Source organism: Rousettus aegyptiacus, unplaced genomic scaffold, assembly GCF_014176215.1.
Source record: "Rousettus aegyptiacus isolate mRouAeg1 unplaced genomic scaffold, mRouAeg1.p scaffold_m13_p_14, whole genome shotgun sequence".
NCBI lineage: Eukaryota > Metazoa > Chordata > Mammalia > Chiroptera > Pteropodidae > Rousettus > Rousettus aegyptiacus.
In genome coordinates, this window is record NW_023416289.1 from 6945194 (window position 1) to 6967847 (window position 22654).

The following is a 22654-nucleotide window of genomic DNA, read 5'->3' on the forward strand; positions in this document are numbered from 1 at the left end:
AAGTTTTCAGTCTTTCACCATTAAGATAAAAGCTGCGGGTTATTCATAGAAGCCCATTATCAGGTTGAACAAGTTCCCAGTTTGTTGAGTTTTTCATCATGAACGTGTGTTGGCTTTTGTCAAATGTTTTTTCTGCATGTATTAAGATACTCATGTGTTTTTTCCTTTATTTTCTTACTATGGTATATTACTGATCAATTTTCACATGATGAACCATCCTTACATTCCTAAGATAAACTCCTAGATCACGGTGTATGTATTCCTTTCAATATGCAGCTAGATTCAGTTTTCTAGTATTTTGATGAGATTTTTTGCATCTATATTCTGGAACACTGGCCCCAGAAAATCATGGGGACATAGGAATTTTCTACATAGTCCTGAAGCAGGGAAAAGACCAGAGACAAGAACTGATCAACATTCCTGAATCCTGAAAGGCAGGGAACTTGCAAAGCTCAGTGCGCAGGGTTATATCTCGGACACCCTTGGGAGGTCCCTCTCAGTGAGGTAACAGAAGGGCACAGCAGGTGGTCAGTCAGCAGGCCACAAGGATCCCTGCAGCCACCAGCCTTGCCAGGCTGTGGGCCCTGCAGGGAGTAGGTGAGGATGCTCAGAGACTCACCTCTGTGATATTGAGCTGTGACCAGCCCAGGGACCACAAAGAACATATCTCCAAGCAAGTCCAGAAACCTGTTTCGTATTTCAACCAGGGAGTGCTTGTTGTAGAAGTATGCATCAACCAGAAGGCGTAAATACTTGGGAGGTGTGTGCTGTAAAAAACCACAGGCACAGGAGATCCGGGTCAGTGACAGCAGCCGACAAGTGGAGCATCTGCCTGTGCAGGCTGGATTCCGAGTTGTCTCGTTTAATCCACGTGGCAACTCTGTGATGTCAGAATTAGCCCTGAGTCACAGAAGAAGCAACTGAGACTCAGAGAGGTTAAGTGCTTCGTCTAAACTGGTGGAACCACGATTCTTTCATAAGTCTATTTGCATCTAAATCCCATGCTCTTCATTATAGTACACATGTTGCTCTAACGTGTTTCAGATACAGCCACTCCTGGGAAGAACTGGCTGTATCATTTGCAGGGCCCAGTGCCAAGTGAAAATGTGGGGCCTCTTGTTCAAAAACGAAAAGTATTCAAGAAAGCGACAACAGGACATTCGACCAACTGTAGGACCCTCCTGAGCACGAAGACGCACGCCCGCGAGGCTGGCCCGGCTCCTGGCATCAGCGATGCCTCTGGGCCTTTGCTATTCGATCTAAACTAGTCCCCTGGAGTTCCCTCATCTGTGAAAAGTGGGTCGCTCGGAGGGCTACGCGAGAAGCGAAGAGAAGAGCCGCCTGCCATGGGGCAGGTCTTCAGTTCCGTCGGTCCCCGGAGACTGTCGCCAAGTCCTTCAGCAGGGGGTCCCCTGCTCGCTTTGACCTGACACCAGGCCATCTCTTAGTCTGCGATCCCTCAACTAGACCCCAGCACAAATACCGGAGGGTGGAAGCGAAATTCGTGAAGGTTCGGGTCTGTCACATAGGCGCTGTTCCTGGGGGGGCTCCGATGGTCCAGGGAATGCTGGGACACGTCGTTGCGCCTCAAACCCCTGATCTAAGACAGAGGCACAGCCCTTCACAGGTCCCTGTGCAATTTGGAGGTGCCACGTATCATACCAGCCCGTGCTGCTAAGACTCGCCTCGGGGCCTCGGAAGCCCGCCTGCCTTCGACTGGGCCCAGAGCAAGTGAGTGTTCCGCAGCAAGCCCGGGCCGTGGTGCAAGTGCCCTGCCCCTCTTGAACCATACGCCCAGCAGACCCCTCAGTGCTTGAGGGATCTGAGGTGGGTACAGATGCTGTGTGGAGCCTGTGGAGAACCCCACCACGGCAGTCACAGGGCAGACTCCTGGGTTCTGGAGCAAGGCTGTGCCATTTGCTCCAGGGAACAGCTAACCGTTTGAAAAGCACCTCTTGCCCCTCTACTGGGCCCTAGGAGAGACTCACGCCCGCCCTCACAGTCCTCCTGCACCTTCCTGCACACTCTACTTCCAAAACCCGGGATCCGGCTCAGATGCCTTCTCCTCTTAAAATGTCCAATACCCGGATCAATGGTCTCCTCCTGCGTGAGGCCGTCTCCAATCAGCCTGAGAGGTTCCACTGCCCGACTTACATTAAATATCTCTCGAACCTTGGTCCTAACTCATCACCGGACAGCCAACACTCAGCCAACATCCCCTCCGAGCCTTAGGGCCTGAGGGGTCCCCTTCCTCTAACGGATGTGGAATCACGTCGCCCTTCGTTCCCAGCCCCTGGGATGAACTTGATATTCTATCCATCTCACTGACAAGCCACACACACCCTCCCCTGCTGCAGCCAACCACTTTGAGTTCTTCACGCTTTTCTGCTCCTAACTGGTCCTCTTGGTCTTCTGGCTTCTCTCACTCCTGCTCCTCCATCAGCCAGACAAACCTAACTCATCCTCCAAAACATCTCCCGGAGGGAGCCACCTGCTTCCCCCTGTGGATGCCTCGGGGTCTCGGACACCCTTCTGCCCTGATTTGGGTAGCCGTGCACTGAAGTGGCTCATCATGTCCGTCTACCCTAAAAGTCTACAGGTTCCTCAAGTGCGGGGCGGTGGTGGGGCTGCTGCTGGTGGTGCTGGCTTCTCCTCGTGCCCCAGTGTCTAGGGGCATGTGGACTCTCTATAGACATTTGTTCAATGAATAAATGAAGGGAACAAACCTGGTACAGAATACACACTGAATAAATGTTTAGGGGGGAAAGGAAGGAAGGAAGGAAGGAAGGAAGGAAGGAAGGAAGGAAGGAAGGAAAAGGAAGGAAGGAAGGAAGGAAGGAAGGAAGGACGGTGTCAGAAATGAATGAGAAGGATTAATCCTGCCTGACTTCCTTCCTTTCCTTGCCTTCCTTCTTCCTTCCTGTCCTCCTTCCTTCCCTTCCTTCCTTCTTCCCTCCTTCTACCTTCCTTCCTCCTTCCCTCCTCCTCTGCCTTCCCTTCCTTCCGTTCCTTCTCCTTCCTTCCTCTTCCCGAGAAGGAAAGAAGGAAGGAGAAGGAAGGAAGGAAGGAAGGGAAGGAAGGAAGGAAGGAAGGAAGGAAGGAAGGAAGGAAGGAAGGAAGGAAGGAAGGAAGGAAGGAAGGAAGGAAGGAAGGAAGGAAGGAAGGAAGGAAGGAAGGAAGGAGAAGGAAGGAAGGAAGGAGAAGGAAGGAAGGAAGGAGAAGGAAGGAAGGAAGGAAGGAAGGAAGGAAGGAAGGAAGGAAGGAAGGAAGGGAGGGAAAGAAATTCATCTCTGTATCCCCATGTCTAGGATGTATATGTGCGGGGAGTAAATGAATAAATGGCTAATAATAATGGTCCTCGGTATTGCTGGAACCCAGTATAGTACGTACTGGCAGGTAGTAAACACGAGTCCCTAGTTTTGGGCGAGTTTCAGAACTCAGAACTTTCCAGGTTGTAGATGGGTACTTCAGTCCATATGCTGCATGCCAGGGAAGGAGCACGGCAGCCCCCTCATTAATATGAAAACATATGAATAATGAGATAAAGAGAATGAAAGCGTGGGTATATCAGTCTAGGTCATGTTTGGCTGCCACGTAGGTTACAAAAAGCCTCTGGGTTTTCAGAGTACTTTGGATTTTGAGTTTGTGGATAAGGGACTGTGGAACTCTACCTAAAAGATCTTTTGAATAAGTGAACGAATGAGGAACATCTATATCGCCAGCTCCGACCCCTGAGTGTGACCCGGGGAGGTTTGTTAAATGACTCTCCGAGAGTCGGTTGCCCAAGCTCACTCACCAGGATCGTGCGTATCAAGTGCAGGGCGAGAGACTTGTTGGAGTCCCCGAAAATCTCAGAAATCTCCTTCTGTGGAGAGAAGCAGGGCACTGGGTCAGCACATCAGGTCATCAGAAGGGAGACCGGGGTACCTGAGGGTCCGAGCACCCTCCCGTCAGACGGGTGGCTGGGAGGAACAGGAACCCTTTCGGCCCCCAGGGGACCCTGTGCAGGAGCAGCTTCGGCGAGTGAGTTAAGCAACGAAATTTCTTCTGTCCACATTTGATAAAACGTAGCCATTCCCTGTCACCCCTGTAGTCCTGTGGGACCTGAGTGGCTGCGCTGTGAAAAGGCCATGTTGTGGGCTGAGTTGTAGCCCCCCACCAAATTCCCATAATGAAGCCCTAACCCCAAGACCTCAGAACGTGACCGTGCGTGGAGAGACAGGGTTTCTAAAGAGATGATTAAGTTAACAATGAGCCCATTAGGTTGGGCCCTAATCCAATTGACTGATGTCCTTAAAAGAAGAGGAAATTTGGACCCTCGGAAGGACACTGGGGAAGGTGGCCACCTGCAAGCCGAGGAGGGAGGCCTCGGAAGACCCCGAACTGGCCAGCGCCTTGATCTTGAACTTCTCAGCCTCCAGAACTGTGAGGAAATGAATTCCTGTTGCTTAAGTCCCCAGGTCTGTGATTCGTTACGGCGGCCCTAGCAAACTAATACAGACCATGACGTGGCTGTGACGCCAAGCTCGAAGAGAGACCAGAGAACCTTGACACCGGTGGATTACTCTTCTCTTTCTAAAAGGCTTTGCAATCAGGGCCTCTGAGAAGCCAGTGCTTGGCTGGTGGCCAGCGAGGTAGTGAGCCTGGTGGGTAAGGACACAGGCTCTGCTTGGTACATCGTAAGAGCCATGAGTAATTATTTATGAAATGACCTTTCCCTGGGCAATGTTACAGTTTAAGAAAGAAGAGGTATAACTATTCACGTCTCAAATGAATTTCCCTGGTACGTTTTCTGCTGAAAATATCAAGGTTAAAGAATCACTAAGGTAGATATTTAAACGCCTCTGTCTCTTGGAATCTGAGGGGAATCCCCAGAGTCATTCAAGTTATCTGCAAGTATATTCTAACTACCAAGAACCCTCTCTGTATGTTCAGGAGCTGGGATTTGTGGCCATCAAGGAGCCTTGTAATTTGACAGACCTATGTATTTCATAACCTTGTTTCCCCCAGCTTGAAAGGAGGAGGTTGGCCTACATAAATGAGCTTTGATGGCACTATGAATTTGAGTACTCCACTCTTCCGAGGACACATAAAGGTTTATTTCAAACGTGGAGGGTTTTCTCCAAACACGAGGTCAAGAAATCCTGGCCTCCTTTTCAGCATTCGGGCCTCGGCTCAGATGATCCTTCCTTGGAGAAGCTTTGCGCAGCCACACCTCCTCCTGCCTAAAGAAGCCTTCTCTGCCCCGTTTACATCCCTCACAGCACTTCTCACTCACTGGAACCATCCTTCCAAACGTGCATTCCATCTGTCGCTCCCCTGGAGGATGTAAGCTGGCAGAACGCTGGACCCATGCGACTCGTTCGCTGTTAAATGCTCGGTTTTTATAAGTGCTTAGGGCACAGAGTAAACGCTCTGTTCATTCTTGTTGAATGAATGAAGTGACTCGATGATTCTGCAACTTGCACAAACTTAGAGAGCACTCTTGGAGACCAAAATGCCAGAACTGAGACTGGATATAAAAGTGTAAAAGCCTCCAGTTTTCAAACCTACACGAATTTCATCTTTGAAGAAGTAACTGTGCTCATTTGAAACAACCATTTATAATGCTCTGAACAAATGTCAAATGGGTCTCCCCCTAGCTTAGTGTTTTATAGAGTTGTTTCTTATGACAAAACTATATGAGGAGCAGGACAGACACTGGCTACAGCTGACCCCAACCCTCAGTTACGCTCCTTCAGAGAGACGAAAGAGGACCACTGTGTACCTGACCGATGGGCTTCATCGCTCATGATGCTTGGTGGGGTCTACAGGAATGCCTCACTGTGCCTCACTGTTCAAGGAGCCACAGGGGGCACAGCCAGGATTCTTACCATGGGCAGCAGGAAGCCACATTCGTGGTTATTGACTCCGATGATAGAAGGAATTGAATTAAATGTTTTTTGAGTCAAGAGTTTTAGAGGCTCATCAGGAAAGAAAAAACCATCAACCACTCGAGTGAAAGACTTGGTTTTCTGAAATAAGAATAGAAAAATCAGAAGCTGTCTCCATTCACCAAATCTGCTAACCCCCGAACCCTAGCCGACCTGAGCCAACACACTCCAGCAAAATTCGTGAAGAAAGGAAAAATAAGCCACACATGGCCCATTCCAAAACATCTGTGTTGGCTGGCCTTTGGCAATGGGGCTCAAATTCTCTGTGTCTGAGTTTCCTCATCTGCTAATCGGGGATAATAACAGTATCCACCTAAGAAAAATTGTAGCCTAGGATGGTGGTTCTCAAAGTGTGGCTCCTAGACCAGCAGCATCAGCCTCACCAGGGAACTTGTCAGAAATGCAGATTCGCAGGCCCCACCCAGACCTACTGAACATGGAACTTTGGGGGTACAGTTCAGCCAACTAAACCTGCCAGGTGATTCTGATGCATGTTCAAGTGTGGGAACCACTGGCCAAATGCATTGAGCAGAGATGGCCAGGGTGGCGGGGTTGGTGTGAGCATCTTCCTGAGATGTCTTCCTCACCGCTGTGTCTTGGATCTGGCTGGATAGCTCTTGGGTCTCGAGAAGCAACATCTGGCTCTACTGATGGCTTTTGTTTTGTGTTGTGTTGTGTTTTGGGGTTCCTGTTAAGGTGGTGGTAGGAGGGAGCACACAAAAGAGCTTTCACCCTATATCGGGTCAAGGACTTGTTATCCACATCCTGGAGTCCAGGAGAGCTCACAGCAGATCCTTAATCCATGCCAAATAACTACTCAACAACTGTCGGAATTTGACAGATAATGACCTTGCTCTTCCAAGGACTATCAGAAGAGTGAAAGAGACACATGAGATCATCCGGTTCAATGAATCATCCAGTGATGGAAATCTGTCGGCGCTCATCTAGACTCCCTGCTTGCATACCAACAGAGGTGGGTATCTCCCTGCCTTCTAAAGGACCAGATCCCTTTTCTGACCACTGAGTTTTTAGAAGGTTCTTGGTCATACCAAGCCACAATGGCTTCCTAAGAGGACTTCCAGCTCTTGACCTTAATTTTAGCTTCTGGGGGCATGTAGAACAAGTTTGGTCTCTCTGCCCAGCCAGATACCTTTACTGACTTAGAGACAACTTTTGTAATTTGTATTTTGCTGGATCTTCTCTAAGCTAAGCAGGCACCCCTGACCCATAAAGTTCCTTAAATTGCCTATAAGGGTTCTATGTTCCACAATTTTACAGCCATTACTATGATTCCCCAGCCCCCATCTTTCTAAGTCCCACGCTAAAACAAGTAAGAGAGTGGCAGGATTTGTCTACCGCTCCATTCCCAGGGGCTGCCCCCCTGCCCCCCAAACCTCTCCTCCTGCTTCACCTGGTTTATGCCTAGCAGCTCCTTGGAGGATTTTGTCCTCAGGCACTGCAGCAGAGCCTCGGAGTCCGCCACACTGCAACCGCAGATATCCGCAACCATCTGCAACTATTTCCAGAGAAGGACCAAATCAGAACACAGTACTAGAGCCTCCAGGAAAACAAAAGTTGGGAAGAGTCCTCGATCCGGCCACAGGCTGGTCCTTCATGCATGAAGCCCAGCCTTCTGCCTCTCCCCAGCCCCACGTAACTGTGGTGGAATGAACGCTAAGGTCGGCTTGGCACTGCCTCATCCTTAAGACAGTAACGTCTTTTTTTTTTTTTTTTTTTTGTCTCTACACCAGTTTCACTTATTCTTGACCTTCTTCGTCATCTTTAGCAATCACTGGAGGTGGGGGATGGGGACTCGTCAGTCTGTGGCCATGGGATAGAGTCAGAATAACTGATCACAGGCTTCGTTGTGATGTCCCAGTCCTGTAATGTTGTCTCCATTAGCACTAGGCCCCACAGAGCCCAGGAGCCCAACTCTGGGGTGCCAAATAGAGCCAAAAGTCCCCAAAAGTGAGGAGCAGCTTTAAATGTCAGTTGAGGTATGACCCTACCTCAGAGTCCCGGCTTGTTAGATGCATCCTTGGCCTGGAATGCCCTGGATGTCTTTTTCTGTCTCTACATCAGTTTCGCTTATGCTTTAAGGCCCAAGTCCCACCTTCTCCAGAAGGCCTTTTCAGACTATTGCATCCTCTACGAATCTCTTCCTCCTCTGCTCTCCCTCCACCCCAAAGGTCCCCACCTTCTCTACCTAGCCCTTTGCTAAACACCTTCTTGCTCTGTCACTAAACTTTCCACATGTGTAAGAACTTGTCCCTTGAATGGGATGCTCCTTAATCTTCTGAGCTTCATGGATGCTCTGAGATACCAGCAAAAGCTCTAGTCTCTCTCCTTGGGAAATTGTAGGCATACACTGAATCTGCATACAATTGCAGGAGGTTAAGGACCACTTCCCAAGCACGCCCATGGTTAGAAATCCTTCTCACAAAACAATGATAGCCTTCTTAAGTTAGTACATGGCTTCTCCACTTACAAACCCACAGGTCCTAATATACAGCGGGTAAACAAGGGGTACTCGATACGTGTGTGGCAAATGAATAAATACGTGCACACATTGAAAGTAGCTTGATATATCACGTTACCCAAATCGATTTTCCCTCTGCAGTGAGGGTGTTTTTGCAATATTAAAGTTGCAAAAGGTGGCTCCGTAGCTTTCGGGTTTAATTAATATTCATTGACTGAATCAGCTCATTTGTGAACTCGTTCATTCAGCAGACACGTATAGCTGCCTAATATAGCACCAGACATGATGCTGGGACGTGACAGATATAGAGACCTTGGTCTCCAGGTCCTAACTGTCTGGTAGAGCGCAAGGCGAGATGACAGATGACAAACACCTAGAGCATGTGTCTCACCTCCCCCTCACAGTCTCATGCCAGACAATGTTAACAAGTCACAGTGTTATCTCCTACGGAGCCAGGAACAGCCTCAGAACGTTTCTTGTCCGAGTACCCCTGGTGGAATAGAGTAGGTCCAGGAGATGAGCTGTATATAATACAGGCAACTGAGTTATACATCACTATCAAAGAATAGTGGATAGGATGTAAGAACCGTCACAAATACATTTACACACAGATTCTCTCACACACACACACACACACACACACACACACACACACTCATGGGCACCAGCAGCATTGCACTGTGTACCTGGACCCATTTCCTATTGAATGCAACATTCCACGTTGCAACAAGATTCACCCTGGGCCAGCATCAGAGTCTCCGGCCATGATCAGTAAGGATAACAAAGTGTATGGTCTGTTGACACCTGTCAGCCTTCTCTCCTGACTGAGGCAAGGAAGCTGGAGAGGTGTTAACAATATACCTACATCCTCATTCCTCTCGTCATCAGGGGCCTTCAGGTAAGGGATGATGGCCACCCCACTCTCCATGATGGCTTTGTGGAATAAGCCATTAGCCAGGGGGGACAGAATCTGGAAAGAGAACACAGGAGACCCAGCGCAAGTTATCCGGGGGCTCCCCAGCTCTCACACACACCACCCGTCCCTTCTTTAAAGAAAGCTTCCCAGGAAGCCTCCTCAAGAGCGCTCACCTGAGAGAAAACAGTCCCGGTTTGGGGGTTCGACAACCAGCTGTGAGGTTTTGGTCAAGTTATTTAACCTCTCTGAACCCCGGTTTCTCATGCACTCTGAAGTCAAACGTTCTGGTGTGCAAACGCCAGCCCCTTCGCCTCTTAGCTGGGTCACCCCAAGCTAGTGGCTTAATATTTCTAAGTATCGGTTTACTCTCCCATGAAGCTAGAATAAAAATTGAGCCTATATCACAGAACTGAGGAGTAGGAGAAGTAATGAATAGAGAAAGCTTGGTTAAATAATACGCACTCATGAAATGATGGCCGTTAGAGCGTATGGAAAGTTGAGTTGATATAATCCACCTTCTAGGGTTATTCTGAAGATAAAAATACCTTCCATATAGTCAAGTATTATACAGCAGAAGCTCCTAACCCACTTCCATGTAACTGGCTTCTGTGATTGGCATGTTAACCGATGTCCACCCCGAGCCAGTGGGCCATTTTCGAGCACCTCTGTGCATTTCTATTCCCACCAATTTCTTGCCAAATGTCAGCTATTTGCTTTCAAATCTGTTTGGTCAGTTATATCTGCTACCGTCATGACATAATCAATGAACTATCATGGGAACCAATGAAGTATGTTTTGGGGGAAAACAACCTTGATAAAACAACCTAGCTCAAAAATATTACTATCCAGTTAAAGGGGCAAACGAAGTAAGAGTAAATTTGCGTGGGGGAAACGGAAAACTCTGTAAGCATGCTGCGTTCACAGACTCTTCTGCGGACATCTTTAAGTGCATGCTCGCTGGAAAGGAAGTGAAACCGGGATTTGAGGGCAGTGAATTCTGTGGGCGGTTGATGCGGGAGGGCCACGTCGGCCCTCCAGACAGCAGAGTAACTCTGCAAAGATAAGACCCCGTATCAAACTATTGCTGCAGGAATGTACCTTTTATGCTTTTAGTTAAAATAAAATGTTTACGATGCATCCTTTGTTATTTTAGGCTTTGGTTGAGTTTTTCTATTAAAGAAGTAATTGCCAGTCCTGATAACTGGATAGCGGGGCTTCGACTCTACAAATATAAATGATTTTTCCTTAAATTACTACTCGCTACATGATCTTGGGAGATGCGTTTAAACTCTCTGACGACAGCTCTCGTCCTTACGATGAGAATGAGCCCCTCACTCAGAGCGGGAGGCCTGAGGGAGAGGATGTGTATTAAAGTGTTTGTTCGACACGAAGCCCCAAACAGGTGTGAGTAGTTCATCATCCTCACTTTTGTAACTTCCCTCGCTGAGTTATATTCAAGTTCCAAAGGGGAGAACTCACAAGGCCGGATACACTTATGGCTCCCGCTGACTCGCCAAAGATGGTCACGGAGCGTGGGTCCCCACCGAAGGATGCGATGTTCTCCTGGACCCAGGTCAGGGTGGCCAGCTGGTCCATGAAGGCCCAGTTCCCCAAAGCATGCTTGTCCCCTGTGCTGGGGACAAGAGGCAGGGTGAGAATGCTCAGTGGGCCACTGCCCGCTTCCCACAGCCCAGGGAGTTGGTGGCAGAGGCTGTAAATGGATGTCAGGGCATCATCACTCCTGCTGGGCAAAGGCTGAGAGTCGGAGGCCTGGGGCAGTGGGCTTGGCTCTCTCCCTCTGCTGGGATTTGGGTTTGAGAATCTAAGGAAAGCTACACACTCCAGAAAAATATACAGACAATCTTCCATACACAGTTTCAAGGTAGTCCTAGGCTCCCCTGAATCCACAGACTCCAGAAGTGTCCAGCTCATGAGAATTGGTCTGCACCAAGGAGTGAGAACCCCCCTGGGCACAGGGGTGACTCAAATAATAATGATGACAATAACAACAGTGGTGGCACCGTGAGAAATACTGTCCTAAGCTCTTCAGAGCTGACGCCCTCCTAATCCTCCCAATCCGCGAGGCAGGTGGTGCTGGTTCTTCTCCCTTTGCCTCTCTGGGTTTCATCTCCGGCTTCTCTACCCTTCCTCCAGAAATCTGGCCTCTGTGAACTGGAGCACCCACACTTCCTGTTGTGTGTGATCAGTGGGAGACGCCGGCCGGGGGCGTGGGGGTGGGATATCGAGAGACCAGGATGTTTATCCCGCCACCCCCTTCTCCTCTCTGCTGGGAAGTGCTTTGGGCAGCGGCTGCACTTGTCCCAGGCCACAGCTCACACCACTGCCCTTCAGTGAAATCTGCAAGCAAACCCTAAGGGTACTTCTCACAGACAGGAAATCAGGACACAGAAAGGATAAATTCTTTGCCCAGGGCCAAAAAAAGATGCAGATTTGGGATTCAAATCCCAGTGAGTCTGGCCCCAGGGTCCACACTCCTGGCCATGGCTCTAAGCTGCGGCCCATGCAGGGGGCATATTTCCCAGGATAGGTAGACAATTAACGGGGAGGGGAGCCAAGACCATGAAGCGATTATGCTCAGGAACATTTGAGGAGCCTTGAGGTGGGGCCCTATGGCAGAGACTGGCCTGCTCACACACCCAGTGTCCTCGTCTTCCAGGCGCACATCCCTGTGTTGGGTGTGGCCATGAGTCTGACATCCACCAGTGGTGTGTGAACAGGAGTGACGAGCCCCACCTCCAGGCGGACACAGAAGCACCTCCCCGCCAGGGTCTTCTCAACTCTCTCTCTCCACCTGCCGGCCAAATGCAGAGGGTTCGGGGCAGAAACACGAGGTGGAAGGAACCAGGGTGCCTGACTGGGCTAAAGACTGTCTGTCAGTCAGGAACATACGTGAAAAAGAGATTTTTATTGTTCTAGGCCTTGAAGACTTGGGAGGTTTATCTGTTATAGTTGCTCAAATTATCTTAAAAAAAACGTGGGGCCAAATTCGTTCGACGTCACTAAAGGCTCATTCCTCTTTAGGATGCTGGGCACTGAATCCCCTATGGCTGCTGCACAACTGCCCCTTGGGGCCCGGGGGTGTCAATCACTTGGGGACACTCACTTGAAGAAGCCAAACATTCCTAGCCGATACTGGGTAGTCACAACCAGAACGTCCTCGTAGGCAGCGAGGGCGGACCCATCGAAGATGGAGGCTGAGCCAGTCTGGAAGGCGCCCCCAGGGAGCCACACCATGACCTAAGGGAGGAGAGGAACTTCCCAGTCAGCACCCACCAAGCACCCACATCCTGGCCCTATGTGTGCTGGGACCTTCTTTCTTTATGGAAATATAAAAGTCCCACTTTCCCTTCTAAAAAGCATCAGGGGCTTTGCCCTTCGAAGAAGGCCCGGGGTTAAGCATCTGGACTCTAGCAGCTGGGTGCCTGCTTGGGTGTGATTCTGAGCTCTGCCACTGCCTCGCTGTGTGACCTTGGGCAAATTACTTAATCTCTCTGAACCTCAGTGGTCTCATCTGTGAGATGTGAAGAATGGACGTATTTCACTTATGAGGTTATCATGAGGTTTAAACTAGATTCTGCATCTAAGGTTCACAGAAAAATGTTGGGACATCTCAAGGGCTCAGCAAGTCTTAACTAAACATCACTGAACTTGTGACCCACAGCAAGATGGAAACCAGAAGCCATGTATGAGAGCAAAAGCAGCTTAAGCTATTTCGGTGAAAGGCCCTTTCTCTCACCTACAAATAGCAGAGAGGAGAGAAAAAAGGAAAGAGAGGTGTGGAAACTTTATTAATTAGAAAAATCGGGACCAGGAAACAGAAAACGTAATTTTAATGGTATTATCTCTATTTATGTACTTAATAATAAATCCCTTTCATTCTCTTTTTTTAAGCTCGTATTAGGGACTGTAACACTTGGGGCAGGAAAAGACAAGAAAGCCACTGAAGAAAAAGGAAAACTGGACAAAGCTTTAACATCAGGATCTACCACTTACTGTGTGCAGAGCATGGAGCAAGTCGTTTAAGCCCTCCCCGTTTATGCCTCATCTTCCTCATCTGTAGGATGGGTCCAATAATCCTGACCCACTGGGCTGTCGTTGCGGTTAGATGAGATAATGTACTGTGCCTGGCACATAGTCAGCACTCTGTGAGGATGCAATAGAGCATGTCTCCCATTGCAGGGGTGTTCGGGATAGAGGGTGATGCGGGGTGTGGTTAAAAATTGAATGGCGCCTCCTTTTCCATTCACTTATACAGGGATCTTTTACACTCGTAAATGAAATACTTCACATTATTACCTGACTGTCTTCATTGCGGACAGAAAAACTGGAGAATACAATTATCCTCTTTAAGAAAGGATTTCCCAAACAGCAACAACAAAAAAAAAAATCAAGAGTCCTTTTAAGCAGTGCCTTTTCTAACTGTTTACAGACCATTAAATACTCCACAGAGGGGAAAAACAAAACGAAATAAAAGTCAAAGGTCAAGTCACTGCCCATAAAGAAGCAATTAGAAAAGATAAAGTGAATTTATCATTAGAAAGAATGTTTAAGAAAGTTATTGCTGCGCCAAGTGATGATATTTCCCTTTGACCCAATAGGGAGCTGGGTCTGATTCCAGACACCCAGCCACTCTGCCTGGGTCTCAGCCCAAGGACCTGCTAGTTGGAGCCCCAAGCATGGCAGGCAGCCTTACGGGGAGCTTGGAGCCGGTGTCCGCATGGGCTGGTGCATAGATGTTAAGATACAGGCAGTCTTCTGACATTCCGAATTTGGGGTAATGCATCTTGAGAATGTGTTGATCTGAGCGCAGCCACTCCATGTTCTGGACGCACCTTGTAAAAGGGGAGGAGAGCCCCCCAGAGTTGCTGTCAGCAAATCCGCCTGGGAGGGGACAGTTCTCATGACAGCAGGGAGGCCCGGCAGTCTCCTCTGCTTGAGCGGAAGACGAGTACAGAAGCTCTTGGCACAAAGTCGATCATGCCTGCCCTCCACCCCCAACTCCTCCCATGCCCGCCCTCTCCCCTCCGCCCCCAGCAGTTACACACAAAAAAAAACTAACAACGATCCTCTTTGATCTGGTTCCTGGGTAAGAAAGTACACTGTGCACAATAGTGTACCATGAACCCCCGGGACCTGCCCACACCTACACCCACCACCATAATCCAACACACACATAAAGATTCAAACTGGCTCGACAATTTGCTAAACTGGGGGACAGGACACTGGGTAATGTGTCAAGGGCTTTGCCCTGGCAGCTCTCTCTTCTGCCCCCAGGGAAACAAAAGGACATTCCAGGCCTCTCCACCAGGAATCGGCTGCGGTAGGTGTGCAGGGGGACCCCCCATATCCGTGCCTTTGTTCAAGCTGATCCCTCTGCCTGGGCTGCTCTCTTTCTATGTATCTGCTTGCTATGTATTTGCCCTTTCTTTCAGATGTTGTTCAAATGCCAGCTCCTCCAGAAAGCCCTCTGAGGTTTCTCCAGCTAGACCATAGCTGTCTTTGGAAAACTCTGCACACTTTGTGTTCTGTCCTAGAACTTCTCCTGGACCTGTAGGTGAGTACTTTCGTAGTCCCCAACTCAGCTGTGAGCAGCTAGAAGCTTAGGAACCGGTATTAGTCACTTAAGTACCTCATAGCCTCTAGCACCAAGCCCGACACACAGTAAGACTAAGTGAGATTATATATATGAATATTTCTACAAAGCGCTCAATTAATGTTATTTATTTTTTGATAGAATAGTGTATAGATTTGCTGCAAATCTCCCCCTGACAAGTTTTTTTTTTTTTTTTATGCCTTTTAGCCCCTTTGAACATCGTTTATCAGAAATTGACAAAGCCATCCCTTACCTCCCCTCAAAGCTAGGCTAGGTAGTCTGCTACGCTTCCTCAGCGCCCTTCTGCAGTCCCTAATGGTAGCCCTTGTCACTCCGTATTTTAATTGTCGTTATTGTTTACGTCCCTACCACCACGACCAGTCCACAGGTTCCTGAGGGCAGCTGTGTGTAACCCACTGTCCCGCAGAGTCTAATGGAGAGCTAGTCATGAAGTTGGTTCTCAATAGATATGAGTTGAATGAATGAATAAACGAATGAATGAACTGATGAGTTCCAGCTTAGTGTCCCGAGTCTCTGAGCCTCACTGGGTCTTCTTCCGCAGCTTAGGGAGCTTCCTGGCACCAGGGTACTCTTTCTGCCTGGGACCCCAATGCCAGGAATGTGACTGGCATGAGGGCTCGAGAGAATCTGAGATTCAGAAGATTCTTGAGGATTTCCAAGTCTCGGCTCCCACCTAGCGCATGAGGCCCCTCCTCAATCTACCGGGGAACCGGTTGCCTATCTAAGCCCGAAAATGTGCAGAGCGGGATCTCCTTACCTCCTCGTCACCCTATGGGACGCAGACTCATGTTGTCATTCCACAGGGGTTTATGGACTTCCCACCACTGTGCGCAGTGTTGACTGCTAGCGCTCAAGTCCGTCTAGTGTGATTCTTCCCTCTAGAGTCCTAACCCAGTCTGACCTTGGAGACTGAGCCTGGGCGAGTCGTCGCACAGGAATGCTTGATAGCCCCTTCTAACCAAAGACTCAGTAAGCACTTCGCAGTGGTTCCCAAACCTGATTGGGTCTTGGACTCCCTACAGAGCTTTCAGGTGATCCAGTTTCCCTGGTCCAGCTCTGGAGATTCCAATCCAGGAAGTTCCTAAGGAAGCCCGGGGGACCTATGTGTTCTGAACGCTGCCTCCGGCGACTCCACTGATCGGCCAGTCAGAGAGCCACGCAGTCACTGAAACCACGGTAGCCCTGCCCCCCTCCTCCCCGACCCCGCCCCCCGCCCGTCTCATTGAGCTGCATGACCTCTAATTCTCCCTCCATGCTCTGCCCCCCCCACACACACACACCACGTCGTAGGCCACCCATGGGACCAAGCCTCATCTTACAAGTTAGGGTAGGATGTGGCATCTCGGAAGTCATTCCAGGGCAACGCAGGCTTCGGGTTCGCAAATCGCAGGGGTCCTAGAGGGGGCGCAGCATAGGGGACCCCAAGGAACACGTTCACAGGCACGACGCTTCCCAGCACCGTGGCTTGCTTGCCCCGGACCCATCCCAGCCTGGTGTTCCTCACTGGTGCGTCAGCGGCTGGCCCTGAGGGAACACATGGGGAGGAATCAGTTGCTGCTGGGAAGAGGTGGGACTCAGAGCTCCCGGGAGGCGGCGGGGGTGGGAGGGAGAGGCGCTCTTTCTCGGCCCACAGTCTGTGCAACAGGAAGCCTCCGTATTCTTTCTCGGGGGGTCTATGTCCACCGCTGCCTTCGACATTGCCTCAGAAGCTGCTGGCACCGGAGCGCCAGCTTAGTTCCTCCTAGGGGCACAGCACCAAGCCATGAAATCTCTCCTGGTTACTCTGGGGCCCCATACCCGTTCTGGGCACAGCAGCTTTCCCTTCCTAGGGCGCTGATACACGCCAGGCTCTGTAGATCCTAGGACTGCACAAAATCCTCTGGCCCAAAGTTTCCTAGACTTCAGTCATTTTCATACCCACCAGCATCACCTCTGTTACTACCGATTTATTTTTCTTAAAATTATATACAAATAATTCTCAAATTTATCTAGAGGAATCTTAAGCAATAACATCTATGGAACTGTGGTTTGGATGAGTTAGGTGCTTTGATGCTTTTGAACACACACGAAAATAAATATATAGCAATGAAAATAAAAATTCCCACCTGAAATCTGCTCATCTACCTCCAGGGGTCTGAGGAGGACACTTCTGAGACTGAGAATGCAGGCTTCTCCGTGTCCAAAGAACATGAAGCCTCGAAAAGTTAAATGCCCAAGTATTTACTCAGCAGGACCCAGGTGTCTCAGCACCACCTCTGCTAATGTCATTTCGACAGGGAAGGTCCTGCCTGGGCAGCCAGCATACAGAAGCCCGGGCTCTGTCTCATGCCTCTCCCCAGTGCCCAGGACAGAGGGCTCCCCAAGCCCCCGCAGGCTGTGAGCAACCTAAGGAAGGGCAAGACCAGGGTCTTCTGTGCTCCATGCTTGAGGAGACTCTGGTGCTTGGGCCTCTGGCAACACCAGGACATTATTGATCAGGTGTCCTGAGGTTACCGCACAGCCCTCCATGGGCCCCCAGAGACCTCTGAGCGGTGACTTCACTTTCGCCAAGGTCAATCCTCCAAGGTAAGGACATCCCCTCACCCTACCTTCCGAGAGCCCTCCTCTCCCACTGGGTGTCTCACCCTCGGTGGCAGCCGCAAGGACCCACAGAGCCCAGATCAGGGCCTGGTTTGGGTACACCCACTCCCCGCTCATCTGGCTGGCCCGCCTGAACTCCCCGGACATCCACGCCGCTTCGGTCAGGGACGAGAAAGGACTTCCTGCTAGCAGACAAGTGTCGAGCGGGCAGGACGCAGGACACAGGGTTGGTGGAGGATAGCATCAGACCGAGGTTCAGGAGAGAACTTTGCGGAGCGAGACTTTCCTGTTCTGATTTACATAAGAAGAAGCTGATGATTAACTCTTGAGCTGAGGAAAGATAATTTGTGAGTCTTTGGGTTCGCAGGATGGTAGAAGTAAGCAGAAAGGCCATCTGAGATTAGGTGAGCCAGAGACATCACTCAGACGCCCGCAGGGGCTGGGGAGGCAGCGAAGGAGCAGTGAATGACAGCTGCAGGAGAGGCCATCGGGAGTGGTAGGGACGTGGAAAAACCGGGCAGCATAAGTTGTCTAAAAGAGCAACGACTCCTCAACCCCAGTAAATGTTTGGATGAGATAGGTGGGCCGAACCAAAACTCTCTCTTGAATTTTAAATGTAGCCTCAATTTTTAAAAATCACGTGAGCCTACTGCAGCATTTCTACCAGCTCGAGTTGTGTCAATGGGTAAGGCCTGGAATTCTAACCTAGACCCAGGCCCTCCAGTGTAAATCGGAGGAGACAAGCCCAGGGAGGCTCTGCTGGGGCTTCTCCTCAGCATCCTGGGGTAAATGATTTGCAGCTGTTAACCAGATTTAATGCAATGATTCCCATTGTAGAGATGAGGAGACTGAGGCTCTGCCGGGTAGGATGACTTGTCTGATATCACAAGGCCGAGAAGCGGCAGGGCTGAGACTTGAGCCCAGATTTCCTGCCTCCGAGCTGCAGGCTTTGCCATGTGGGGAGGAGGGAGCAGGAAATGAGGGGCGACAGGAAGATAGGGAGGATGGGCTGACTTACTCCATTCTTGGGTCATGACAATCACTTAATTTTCTAGGAAGCTCAGTAACCACTTACCATCACCTCCTAGGACCTCGATGTCCCCATCAGTAGCACAGACCAGTGGCCTAGATGGCCTCCGAGAGACACAGGCCTTTGATGGGCTCTCTCTGTTCTCCCAGGTCGCTCTGCTGAAACCCTGAGGGAAAAACCAGAATGACAGAGGACCTCGGTCGCAGGCTTGTCCTAACTCATACACTCATCTACTCCTGCTGGTAGCAGTGGAGATCGAAGCCCACTTTCCAGTTCTCATAAGGGGAGGCCGAAGGAACCCTAAAGGCGTCAGAGCAATGACAGTGACCTCGGAGTGCAGACCAGTCTGCAGGTGGACCAAGCACAGGGAGGATGCTCTGGAGACAGGATCGAGTCACTGGGCAATGCCCCTCGCACCACACACAGGCGCAGAGCTGGCCCCTCTGAGCGTCCTCATACCCCTTTCTTCAAACCCAACTCGCACTCATGCTAAACCAGACACGTGAACGGGCCATTTGGATCTCCTCCCGTCTGGCTCCATCCTGCCGTTCCAGATGGCCGCGTCACTACGAGCTGTCGCTAGGATCCCGTCTCCGCACCCCGTAACTACACCTATCACTGCAACCCATCGCTGCGTCGAATCTCCGTTAACTACGTTTTCCTCTCCTAAAACATTACGCCTTGACTTCTTCGCCTGGTGAACTCCGATTTGTCTTTCGAGATCCCATGGAAATACTGTCTCCTCCATGCACACCTCCTTATTCTCGAATGCTAGAATTAATGTCTCCACTATACTATTTATAATACCCTGTCCTAATTCTGTAGCTCGTATAGCCACGAATGATGACAGCGATGACAACGAAGACCCCGTTCGTCCTCTGGTCACAGAACCTCAGCTCACTCCTGATTTAAGTCACAACTACGGTGGACAGTTCTGTGCAGGCTCAGCCTCACCTTGCGCTGACAGCATACCACGTGAAGCATGGGCGGACCACGTGACTTTCCATTTTCTGCCCCAGCTCCTTCTCCCCCATCACAAAAGTCCTTTTTTTTTTTTTGCTCAAGCGAGACTGGAATTACAGGACAGTTAGATCCCCTGGGGAGTAACCCTCAACAAAAGGAGCGCGAGAGAGCCAGGAGACGCCTCTGGAGGCAGTCCGTTTGTCTGTTTGCCACTGAGAGGCAAGACGTCCTAGAGAAACTGGGCTCCCGTTGTTCACAGCAGCAGCCTCCGTGACACATCCCTACCTTGTTCTCTTCTTCTCCCCGCCCTGCCCCAGGCTCTGCTCTCAGGGAACCCAACGCAGTCCACTGGTACTAGGAGACCTGGAAAGCAGAGCCTCAGTGGGACCCTGTGACTGCATCGCTTACCAGTCAGACGGCATCATGTCGGGAAGGCTCTCGGTGGGGGTGGGGGCGGGGCTGGGATGCGCGGGCTGGAGGGGCAGCACTGAGGTGTGCAGTACCCCAGCACCTCTACGGTACAGAAGCAAGGGTAATGATAAGCGTTGTGGGTGGGCTGTTTTTTTTTTTTTTTAAGCTGTGCTGGAAACCTTAAAGATCTTCCTTCCTGATTGGAATAACAAGGACCACATTTGCCAGATCAGTGGCTGCATACCATGTAGCTGAGGCCTTATTCACCTGCTCAGGCAATGTTGCCACACTTAGCATAGCCACTGCAATTAGGGTTACTACCTGGCTAAGCCTGTGATAGCTGACAGTTATTCTCTAGGATCCAATCGGTTTCTCCAGTGGCAATATGAGAGGTACCATCATCCCTGTATCTTCCAGGCGTTGAACAGTGTACTGATATCTGCCGTACTGTGCCCTCAGAATACAATATAACCTTTTCGTTTATTATTTTGGCCATGGGGTGGGGGCCTCCTGGATCCTGGCAGGTTCAGAGGTTTCCGGTTGTGATAGCTCTTACTCCAGAGATCAGGAAACCAATATAGAGAATTTCTAGAGTTGCCAAGAATGTCAATCCCAATTTACACACTTGGGCACTGGGGAAATGACCACTCGTTGGGGTCCATGGACACAGTGAGCAAGACTTTAACAAATGTTACACCTAAAATTACAAATGTTCTCTCTCTAATTTGATAGGTAAATGAGAGCTTTGCTCAAACATGGCCTGAGAACTACAAGGCATTATTGAAAGAAATTGAAAAAGACACAGAGAATGGAAAGGTATTCAATCTTCAGGGATTGGAAGAATTCACATTGTTAAAATGTTCATGTTACTGAAAGCAGTGTACAGATTCGATGCGATCCCTATCAAGATTCCAATGGCATTTTCCACAGAAATTGAACAAAAAATGCTAATATTTGTATCGCACCACAAAAGACCTTGCATAGCCAAAGCAACCCTGAGACAAAGAACAAAGCTTGAAGTATTACAATCCCCAATTTAAAACTATATTACAAAGCTATAGTGATCAAAATAGCATGGTATTGACAGGAAAAGACACACAAACCAATGGAACAGAATTGAGAGCCCAGCAATAAGCCTACACATATATGGACAACACATTTACTATCGAGCCAAGAACACACCTTGGGGAGTGTGGGGACCTCCAAAGAACTTTACTGAGTACCTAATATGTTTACGACTCTATGGGCAGGAAAGTAGGAGAAAAATGAGGCATAAACTTCACCTTAGAGAGCTTAGATTCAGGTGAGACGGTTGCCATGGAAATGCGGGTAACTAATGGAAGACAGAACATGGCAAGTGCCCCCGCTGAGATTTGGACAGGTATGGGACGCAGAAAAAAAAAGACAATTAAGCTAACCCAGAAGACACCCACTTATTCTCCAAGCTTGTACTCTCGGCTTTTGGATCAGTGGCTTCAGGCCTCCTTAGCAGGGAGCTCTCAATCCCCAGCCAGGCCCTCCTCACGGCCTTCAGCACTCTTACCATGCTGACCTCCCACTTTGAACTTCAAGCCGTGACATGTAACCCGGGTCAGCAGCAGCGCTGTGTCCAGGGAGAAAGGGTAAGGAGAAAGAAGGAGCTCTGCCAGATTATTGTATTAAAGGCAGAAACCGGCCCACACCTATGTAGAACCACATCCTTGGCACTGACCCTGAGCATGACTCTGAGCTTGGCCGTGTGACTTACTTCGAGCCGAGAAAGGACAGCAACACAAGTGGAGACACGAATCGTGTTTGTGCCTTGGGCTCTGGCAGATTATTGCGGTAAAGGCGCATCTTCTCTCACTGCCCTTGGGGACCCGGCAGTCTCCACGTGTGAACCAGTCTGGCTTGCCAGCTGGATGCGGAGGCTGGCTGGGACCCGAGGCCGCGTTCCTGACTCCTGATTGTGGTTCCCCGCCCAGGTGGTGGAAGACTCCCACTTCCCTCCCCCGTGGTGCTGACCTTATAATGCACACAAATGCTGTGGACTAAAAGGGCGACGTGCGTTGCCTCATGTCATCCTAACTCTGGGAGAGAGGGTTTATCCTCATTTTAAACGTGACGAAACTGTGGTTCCCAAAAACTATCATCTTGCTCAAGGTCCTAGACATTGAATGTGAGAGTCAGCATTTGCAAGTAAAACTCTATTAGGAAGCTTGTGTTTTCAACTTCGATTCCCCCTGCCTGCAAAGAGCAGTACTCACCCTGAGAATAAATTCACAAAGGTAGATCTTGTTAGGTGGAGGCCTCAGGATTATGCCCCAACCCCTAGGCCAGCCCCCTCCCCCCATGCTGCACCCGGGGGCCTGGGTTAAGCCTGGCCCCCTCACTTGTGTGCGAAGAGCTCTCATTCTTTCTTCTCCAGCCTGTGTCTCCAGGGGACTGCTAAGTGTTCTGCTTGCCTGAGACCCATGCCAAGAGCATCGAACTGCCAGGGACCACTCTCCCTGCTGTCCTCTGTGGGAAACAAAGCACTCAGCCCGGGGGGCAGAGGAGGGGAGAGCCAGCAGGAAGCCAGGGGCCTGGGGAGAGACCAGTTAATGAGTCTAACCAAAAGGCCAAGACACCTTCCTGGGAGGGGCAGGGCAGGGGTTTTCAGGGACGGGGAGAAAATGGTCCTGGAACCCTCTTAGCAACCCAGAATCCAGGAAGGAGGCCAAGAAAA

At 50.0% G+C, this 22654-nt stretch overlaps 1 protein-coding gene across 9 annotated transcripts in view; it reads right to left on the minus strand.

The window, feature by feature from the left end:
- Positions 1–22654, minus strand: part of CES5A (carboxylesterase 5A) — a 225524-nt gene that overhangs the window by 7979 nt on the left and 194891 nt on the right. For 5 of the 9 annotated variants that reach the window (XR_004954212.1, XM_036231288.1, XM_036231289.1 and 2 more), the window contains 10 exons: positions 18619–18739; positions 16283–16487; positions 14043–14181; positions 12453–12586; positions 10808–10961; positions 9278–9382; positions 7345–7449; positions 5874–6014; positions 3797–3865; positions 620–767 (listed from right to left, as the gene is read on the minus strand). Coding sequence is in view for 8 of the 9 variants with exons in the window: in XM_036231288.1 (XP_036087181.1) it covers positions 620–767; positions 3797–3865; positions 5874–6014; positions 7345–7449; positions 9278–9382; positions 10808–10961; positions 12453–12586; positions 14043–14181; positions 16283–16487; positions 18619–18739 (1321 nt within the window). In the remaining variant the exon portion in view is untranslated. The other 4 variants (XM_016124070.2, XM_016124072.2, XM_036231292.1 and 1 more) reach the window with 4 other exon arrangements.